Source organism: Aristolochia californica, unplaced genomic scaffold (assembly GCF_029961685.1).
Source record: "Aristolochia californica isolate CCGP_79_NKW_82.1479 unplaced genomic scaffold, dmAriCali1.0.hap1 SCAF_10, whole genome shotgun sequence".
In the NCBI taxonomy this organism is placed as follows: domain Eukaryota; kingdom Viridiplantae; phylum Streptophyta; class Magnoliopsida; order Piperales; family Aristolochiaceae; genus Aristolochia; species Aristolochia californica.
Genome location: NW_027181771.1, coordinates 30108717 through 30118140, shown reverse-complemented (window position 1 = coordinate 30118140; position 9424 = coordinate 30108717). Strand labels below are relative to the sequence as shown.

Genomic DNA, 9424 nt, shown 5'->3' with positions numbered 1-9424 from the left:
CTTTTAAGTTCTCAGTCTCATAAAGCAGCTGCTCCAAATACATCCAAGCATAAGTATTGGCAGTAATAACTGCAGCGATGTTTGGAAAACTTGAAGTCGTCTCAAAATAACATCATCGTTACAACGAAACTTTGATTCACTCAAAAGAAAAGTTTAAGCAAATTAATGAGAAAGCTTTTTGAACTCTGAAAACTGTGAAGTACAAAAGTAAGAAAAATGAATTTCGATTTTCCAGTAACAAATCCAAATCCGAGCAAAATTAACAAAATGGCTATAAACATAGAAAACATGCGTAGAACAAGCCCGAAATTTACAGTTCGAGAAGGATATAGACAAGCTGATCACCCGCCCCCTATTATTTCTTGGGTTCAGGACATCTTTTGCCTCCGTTGACAATAATCTTCTTGTACCCTACCTCTACAGGATAAATAGGATACTCGGACGCCGGAGCCAGACGATGCTTGTTCTCAAGCATTGACCACACACATAAAACAAGAAGAGCAATCATGGCACCACAACCTGCACCCAGTATCATACCAGCGAGAGTTCTCAGGAGATAATCGCTCTTATAGCGAACAAGCTTCTGCTCAGTTCCCTGGACGACTGTCCGAGGATCTAACGGTTGAGAATGAATGAAGTTTGCAATCCGTTTGAACTCTAAACTCCAGGAGTACACACTAGTAGCCTGCGTAGCATTCCTGCTCGAAGAGCTTATGCCCACAAACACTCCTCGACCAAACATCTCAGACAAATTGATGTGATAGGAAATCAACGGATCGAGAGGCTTGGCAACGCCAGACTTGCTCAGTCTAGCTTCCAGTCGTCTAGAATTAAGATCATAATCGATCCAACAGTGCAATTTGTCTCCACTGTTCAGCACTAATTTACTCTCCAAGGCATCATTGTACACCACAGAAACCAGACTGCCGATATCCAGACCAATATGGTTCCCGTTTGGATCCTCGAATCTGTTGTCCTTGAAGGTGTCGAACTCAACCGCAACGACCCCCGGCGAAACCCCAAAGGAGGAATTATTGAGGGATTCCGCCCATAAATCTCTCGGCACCATGAAGAAGGCTAGGCCATCAGTGTTACCCGGCGAGATGGCGAAGGAGAAGTAGCTCCAGAAAGAAACAATCTTTGTTGGGTTTCTCGGAGAGATCTTCATGGGTCTTTTAGACATTATTCGACCAAAGCTGGTAACGGAAGGGCGGGTGAGTCTGACGGAAGAATCATTACCACCGACCTCCGCGTCTCCGTACAGAGTAATTTGGGAATCAAAATAAAGGTCGCTATCGAACTTAGAGAAGGAGAACGAGAAGATGGGTGTTGTGGCTAGGGCCACGAAGCAGAGACCCAAGTAGAGCAAGAGAGTGGAGTACCTGGATGCGGATACAATCTCCATTTTCAAACTGTGAGACCTCTATGCGTAGATCAAATTACCAGCAGCGACATCAAGGGATTGGAGCTTCTGGAAATTCTAAGAGAAGGGGAAGGTTATGGAAGAGAAGGGGAGGAAGGAGGGCGCTAATCCGGATGCCGGAGGTTGGTGTCGACAGTCGAGGTGCGTTAATGCTGTGTGCAGTCAGTCCATCCAACTTTTCTGTTCCTTTTTACTGAGGGAATCGATAAAGATAACAGCGAGTGGCAAAGACATCTACTTTCCTAACATGCACGATATGCGTAGTACACTTTCTTCTTTTGTCGTTTCCTTCTCGATGACGGAAAAGTATCCCATTGTCATGGATTCTGCGCAGATTAGAAAGTACCGTTATCCTGGAAATAAAATGCGCGTGCGTGAGCTTTTCGCTTCGGGAGGGTAGCCGCAGCAGTCGGCGGGATTCCCCTGAACCAGTTTGCTTGGTTCCAGCGGCTTCTGAGTCTATAGACTCTTGGTGGTTGATACGAATAGGAAATCCATTTATTTGGTTGCATTCTTAGTGAAATTTCACTTGGATTTATCAGTCTAAACAGGAAAAAATATACCTTAACTTAGTGAAATCGAGGGTTGACGATGCTAGCGTGGTGGGTGCAAAGCTGTAAAATTATGAGTTGTAAAGTTTGTTAGCGTAATTTGTTAGCTTAATTGTAGAAAATGATTTGTTTCCCTGATTTAGGGTCTAAATTGGACTTAATTTTAGGCTGTAATTATATTTTTAAATAACCTCTGTTTGAGAGAACAATACATCAAAAAAACATTCTTTGAAACTTTATTGTTGCTTTAGTGTTACTCTGTTTGACATGGTATCAGATCAGGAGAATCCTTCTCCCGTCACCGAAGAACAGAGCAGCAGCTCTGTCCCGTAGCCGAAGCTCAGAGCAACAACTTTGTCACCGAAAAAAAGAAAAAACCACAGCAGGTCTACTCTGTAGTCGTCGTGAACGAAGAGCTTGTTTAAACCTGCTTCTGAATGTCGTCGACGTTCGCACCACCAGCACGAATGTCGTCGACGACCGCACCACCAGCACGAACGTTGCTGATGACTGCACCACAAAACTGAAGACGCTCTGTCGTTACCTTGAAAAAAGAAGATGTTGTTTGCGTTTCCTTCATTCGTCGTCGTAACACCGAGTTGCCGCTACCCGAACACCGACGGGACTCCCAAAAGCCGAACGAACTGCCATTGAACCACCTTCCAGTGATCGGCACCAGCGTCTCCAACGCACCAGTGATTCATCTGTCATTGCCCCACTCCGGCGGATCCTCCAGACAACGTCGACGATTGAAGCCGAGCCACCGCTTTGCCTTCCAGCATACCGCCAACCTGAATGTCGCCGACAAAGAAGTAGTCGAACCATTGACGAAGAAGACGAAGGTGATCGTTGTTTTTTAATTTTTTCTTAACTTAGGAATGACTATTCCTTTATTTTTTGCCGAGCGCGATCCGAACTCGGACCAGACTGAACCCAAAACCGGGTCAACCCAGCGAATCAGACAAAATTTCTAGACCAGGCTGGAAAAAAAATTGTGTCAACCCAAAGACAGACAGAAGTCGGCTATGTTGGTTAACCAAACTCAACAAAGATCTTCAAACAATCGAAACACTCAATCCTCTGGGAAAGCTAATAATCGAGTATGCACTCACTACGGGGAAAAAGGTCATTCGTAACAACGTTGTTACAAGATTATTGGCTATCTAGAGTGGTGAGACTTCTAAAAAAAAAGATTGCTAAGAAAGTTATGATGACATCCACAGAAAAAAATCAATTGCTATCTATGGAAAATGTTGCCCATTCAGTATTATCGGTAAAGCATCAGTATTCTCTATATATTCTAAGAATAGAACTTGGATTATTGATTCAGGTGCATCCGATCACATGACGAGGGATTCCAGTCAGTTAAAATTTATTCTACCTTCTCCTCAATCTGTTATTTCCACCGTCAATGATTGTACCTCTTCTATTACTAGGGAATGATTGGTTATCTTGTTTAATAATCTTACATTAGATATTGTACTTGTTGTTCCATCTCTTGAATACAATCTTTTGTTTGTTAGCCAATTACCTCAACTCTTGCTTGTATTATAACTTTTTAGCTCTCATTTTGTGTCTTTCAGGACATTCTAACCTAGAATATTCTTGGTTATGGTATTAGATGGGGCACACTCTATTATTTGGAGTTGACGAAGAATGGGGGATCAAAAATCAGTCAGGCAAATCAAGCTAGTAGTGAAGGCAGTGCTCAAACAACTATATGATTATGTCATCGAAGATTCGACCATCTTTCCTTTGGTTATCTTAAGAATTGCAACCACAACTTTTTTCAAGTATGAATAATTTGGATTTTCATTGTGACACTTGTGAACTCGCTAAGAGCCATCATATCTCTTATTTACCGAGTTTGAATAAAAGTGTCAAACCTTTTTAGGTTATTCATTTTGATGTTTGGGGTCTTGCAAAGGTTTCCTCTATGTCCAGAGTTTGTTACTTTGTAACATTTATTGATGAATGCACTAGAATGACTTGAATATCCTTGCTTATAAAAAAGAGTGATGTGTGTCTAGCCTTTCAAAAATTTCACCAAACGGTACACACTCAATACCAAAAGTAGATTCGTGTTTTGCAATCTGACAATGGTACTGAGTGTGTCGATGCTTCTCTCATTAATTTTCTGAACAATCATGGAATTCGTCTTCAGACCTCATGCACTTCTACTCCCCAACAAAATGGATTGGCAGAGAGAAAAAATAGACAACTTTTGGAAGTAGTGTGTGTCTCCCTCTTCGGCATGAACATGCCTCGATTTTATTGGGGCAAAACTATCAAATCTGCTACCATCCTCATCAATCGAACACCTTCTCGAGTAATAGACTTTCAAACTTCTCAGCACAAACTGTACTCCCTAATTTCCATTCCTCATGTTCCGAATCTTGAACCCCCGGGTTTTTGGGTGTAGCGTATATGTTCATATCCCAAAAATCTTGTGAAATAAACTTGATCCATGTACCAAACGATGTGTTTTTGTTGGCTATTTTGACTTTCAAAAAGGATATCGGTGCTATGATCACACACCCGAAAGCTTCATGTGACTCTAGATGTCTCTTTCCATGAAGTAGAGCCTTATTACTCAGGGGGAGAGCTCAAGTGAAGAGAATGTTTAACAATAGAATAGAGGGAGTTGTTGAGTTTATTGAGTTAGAAGCGGTGGATGAATTTTTTAAGCAACTAGGTCGTCATTAGGGGTGGCTTCAAACCGAATTAGCTCGGTTTGATTCGGTCTCGAGCTCGAGATCCAGAATTAGCTCGTTTAAATTAACGATCCGAGCTCGACCGAGTCTAGGTTCGGCTCGATGACTCGTAAGCCAGTTTGTTAACGAGTTGAGTCGGGAGCGGGAGCGGGGGAGGGATTCTTCCTCCCCTCATCACCGCTGAATCCCTCCTGTTCGCTGTTGTCGCCGTCAATAGTTGCTCGCCGACCACTTTTGTCACCGGTCGTTCAACTTCTTCCTCCCCTCACCTTCGCCTCTGTTTTAGTCGTCGAGGCTTTCGTCACCGCCGCCTCCGTCGCAGCCGTCATCCCCAACGACACTGGCACCGTAACCCCCTTCTTCCACATCATCTCGGCGGACTTGATTTTAGGATCTAAATTGGACCTAATTTTAGGTTGTAATTGTATCGTTAAATAACCTCTATTGGAGAGAAAATACATCAAAAAATCATTCTTTGAAACTTTGTTGTTGCTTTGGTGTTAGAACCCTAGGGTGGCTAAGTGTAAATTGAGGGATAATGTAAGAGTAAACTTTTTGGGCGAGAAAACTCCATATATCTAGAATATAAAAAGCAAGCAATGTATTTTTGGATTGATTAACAAAATTTATTATTTGAATTTTTAAGAAGAGGAACATTTTGTTTTGATTCTTCTTGCCCATAAAAGGGTTAAAATGATACACGAAAATCAATTTTTTTATTGCTTTAAAAGAAAATTACTAAGAAAAATAAATTAATTGTTATTGCACTCCGAGGGATAGGAGAGTAAATTCGAATTCACTCTTATTTATCCAAAATCGTTAAAAGTGAAAGTGAATGAATTATATAATACACTTTCACTCGCTCAAGTGAAAGTGAATGAACTATGTAATATACTTTCACTCGCCCAGTTCCTTCACTTTCACTCGCTCTCTACGTTTCCTCTCTCGACACTCTCTGCATCTCTCTCTCTAACGCTCTCTGCTTCCCAACCCTCGTCTCTCTTGTCTCTCTCGACATTACGCTCTTTGCCGTCTCGCCGTGCTGTCTCCCCTTGCCATCTCGTCGTGCTACCATACCCACGACGCCTTCCTGGAAACAGTGTTTCTTTTGTCAAAAACATTTTGGTATCGTAACAACTCTAACCTAACTGTTATTTCTGTTACTTATATTGTATGTGTTCTCTCTGTTTTCTTCTCGTCTGATGAGAATAAAAACATGTTCATTTTTCTGGATTTTAATTTCGAAAAATTAACTTATTATGTAACCTTCCTCAAGCTCTCTATGGCGAGTGTTGCTTCCAGAAGTGTACCACAGAGAACTATTGGCGGCTTCTTCCAGAATTCCTTCAATATCATTAGAAATTTTAGTTCTGCTGCTCCACTGCCTTCAACTTCTGCAGCTGCAACCCCCAAAAAGTCAAAGTGCAGAAAGAAAAAGAACCTCTTTGAAGTGGCACATTTTTTGCCAAACTGGGGAATTGGATATAAGATGGCCAAGACTCACTGGAAAGGAGTCTGCTATGAGATCACAAAAATCAATCTGTACAAGGTTGCTCCATTTGTCTTGTTTCTTAGTTGAAAAGGTCTTTAATTGCATCTGTTATTGTCATCAACCCTGTGATTGTGGTTATTGCAATTTGTTGCTTGTTTATTTATGTTACACACTTATTTTGATAGGATGGTCGACATGGAAAGGCCTGGGGGGTTGTGCACAAAGATGGTGAGTTTTTGGTTCTGATGTGTGTTTTACCTTTTAGTTTTAGTATTCTGGCTGCTAAAGATTACAAGCATTTTGATTTCCCAAAGAATGCTTATGTGTTTCTTATGCTTGTTGTATCATTTTTACTGTTAGAGGAAAACTATTATTTGCTTAGCATGTCTGAATAATTTAGTTCTATTGAAATTTCATAGTCCTTTGAAAAATTCAACCATGTTGTGCGGAAAGTTTTCTGGATAATCTTTTGTAGAAGAATTGTTGAAATTCCATATTTACAGCTTGTACTACATCTCCTATCTCGCCTTCAAAGCCTATGCAGTCCCAATATTGACTCCAGAAATAGTGCATCCCACTCTATCATGGCAGGGAGTGGTGGTGCCACCTTTCACTCCTGTCTCCCCCTTCTTCTCTCTCGTATTTCCCCTCCTATCCTCTGTCCGCTCACCAGACAGGAAAGGAGAGGGGGGAATGTGTTACTCCTTCTTTGTGGGGAAGCACCCACATGTGGTCCCCATATATTATTTATCATTTAATAATATTTTGTTTAAAAAATTTTAATTACTAATCTTCCCCCAGGTTTAGCAGATTCCATTGGCTGTATTTAGAATTAGGCCATATTTGGAAATTCAGCATGCAGACTGCCATATCAAGAATTAAAGCATATAAGGAGGTTATATTTGAAAATTATGCCAGAAAATATTTATGTCTTGCTTTTTCTTTTTTTCTCTTTTTTTGGAAGAAGTATGGTCTTTCCTTTCGTTGATGTTGTTGAGTCAACAACTAGAGGAGCTAAAAAATTGAGGTTGTGCACTTCAGAATTACCATTGTCCTGTGGGCCTCTGGTTTTCTCCTTTTACCAAATTTTTAGAACAATTTAGGGATGATCTATTTGAAGAAAAAAGATTATTGGTATGATCTGGGAATTAAAATTAATGAGGCAGCGTGACAAATTGAGTTGTATCCTTGGGTAATGAATCAGCAACCAAAATGCCCCTTTCCAATGGTGTAGCACTACATGCTCTCAGCAGGCCTGCAGAAGCTGTTAATCACCCCAAGGGCTCTGCCTAGACTCCATGGCCTACGAGAAGGATTAACAAATTAACCTATGAGACACCTTGAATCTTCTCAATGATTAGGGCGCCTGAAAGATTTTCAGTGAATAGGTTGATGCCAATTAGGAGAGTCAACTATTTGGCTTTTTGAAGTCCATGTAGTTACAAGTAGTCCCAAAAAAGTGTTGTACTTGAGCCCATTTTGGATGAACCTTCTAGGAATTTGCAGGTCATCTCTGCTGAGGGAGGTATGATCAAAGCTTTGAGTACATGATATGAGACATACTATTAATATTTGACCGATCAGGGTTCTGAAACTCTTTTCTCAAAAAAGTGTCCTGAAACTGAAGATGTCATTTTGGTGTTTGTGCATAAAATGAATATCCATCACATGTTGGAAGGTTAATGGTGCTTAGTAACCTGCAGAATTTTGTTTTTGCACCATATAGCTTGAATGAATGTCTTTTTGTTTGAATTTATATCCATTTATGCTCTTCTCATTATCCCTCACCAATGCCATCTTGAATCAACGTACTTATCTTGAAATTATTGTTGTACTGTGTGGCATTATCTTTGACTTTCAACCAAAAAGATTACTATGGCTTGACTATAATTGTTTCAGAATAATCTTGTGCCAAAGGTTTTTATCTTAATCTCCTTTGATTTAAAAGAAAAACAAGAATGGATATCTGGTGATGGCAAGAAGTGAACCTGGTGAATATTTTTGAAACTAGGATGTCTATTTTTAACGTCTAGCAATAGAACAGGGCCCTTTTTACAGAAAGAAAAAGTACTATTTTTCTTTTTGAATATAAGCATAGTTGTAACTTTTCTCTTATCTAGTTGTTTGTTTGAGGAAGTTGTTTGGATAGACAATTCTCGTGACTCTCTCAATGGCCACTAAAGCTGAGGTTCTTTTTTTTTTTTAAATTTTTTAGAACAAATAAGAAAAACTAAAACCAAGGCATACCTATTGGCAAAAATGTTTACCTGCGTAGTTTAGTAAAAGATGATACCTTGATTGATGAAGAGTCCATAGGGTAAATAGGAGTACTAGAAAATGTGCTCCTTGAGGGAAAAGCTTCTGAATGAAAGGATTGTTCTGTTAAGTGGTTGGGAAGAAGTGTTGTACTACCTTCTTCCTTTCTCCAATGATTTCCTTGTCTATGGTAGTGCCTGGAGTATATTGTTCGGTATTTGTGTTTTACCATTATTAACAAAGAAAAGAATAGAAGTAATTCAAATGGTGCTTGTAGGATGTCAAATGTTTTCACATGATTATTGTTGTTGTGGCAGCTTCTTGTTGCTTGGGTTGGTTGAGCCTTATCTTGTTACCATTGTTGCTCTCATCAAGGTAATGTGGAAGAATTAATATGGATAGAGGCTAGATGGGAAAGCATGAACTGGACAAAATTATGAAAAGAAAAATCAGATGGCCCATTATGAAGTGTCGTTACTATGTAAATACTCAATAGTTCTTTTTTTAGATAAATCCCTTTTGGCTCTTTTTTCACCAGTGCTTCAAGTAATTCTTTGTAAGCTTCCTTGCAGGTTTACCAGCTGCAGATGCTCCTAAGAAGATAAGTGGTGTGCACAAACGTTGCTGGAAGTATATTCCAGAACCTAAGCAAAAGATTGAAGCCCCTCCAAAGCCAGAGGACATACAAGCTTGACTCCCAAGTTTTTCATTCCGAGTTTCACTCCAAAGCAATGAGTACATCTCCTGCGATTTCAATCTGAATTTTCAAGTCAAGGTGCTTGCAGAAGAATATAACTCGTGGGAAACTGTCTAAATGTGATTCAAATTTAGGTGGCGACTACACTTTGCTCTGTAAGGAGAGTTAATGTGATACACTGCCTTTTCTTGTGCAACGGCATTTAAATTGTGAAGTCTCTTATGACTATTGAGGCTGATTCTTGAGTCAAGTTTTTAATAGAACTTGGCTGCTTGAATTCGTTGAAGATAG

At 40.0% G+C, this 9424-nt stretch overlaps 2 protein-coding genes across 2 annotated transcripts; one reads left to right on the top strand and one right to left on the bottom strand.

The window, feature by feature from the left end:
- Positions 1–211: 211 nt before the first annotated feature.
- On the bottom strand, positions 212–1589 carry LOC137942498 (lectin-like protein At1g53070). Its single transcript, XM_068788179.1, has one exon. The coding sequence runs from the start codon at positions 1403–1405 to the stop codon at positions 356–358; it is 1050 nt and encodes a 349-aa protein (XP_068644280.1). The 5' UTR covers positions 1406–1589; the 3' UTR covers positions 212–355.
- Positions 1590–5606: 4017 nt separating this feature from the next.
- Positions 5607–9419, top strand: LOC137942382 (uncharacterized). The gene is made up of 4 exons (XM_068788008.1): positions 5607–5813; positions 5965–6237; positions 6366–6408; positions 9009–9419. Exons 2-4 carry the CDS (start codon positions 5971–5973, stop codon positions 9128–9130), a joined length of 432 nt encoding a protein of 143 aa, XP_068644109.1. The 5' UTR covers positions 5607–5813; positions 5965–5970; the 3' UTR covers positions 9131–9419.
- The last annotated feature ends 5 nt before the right edge of the window (positions 9420–9424 follow it).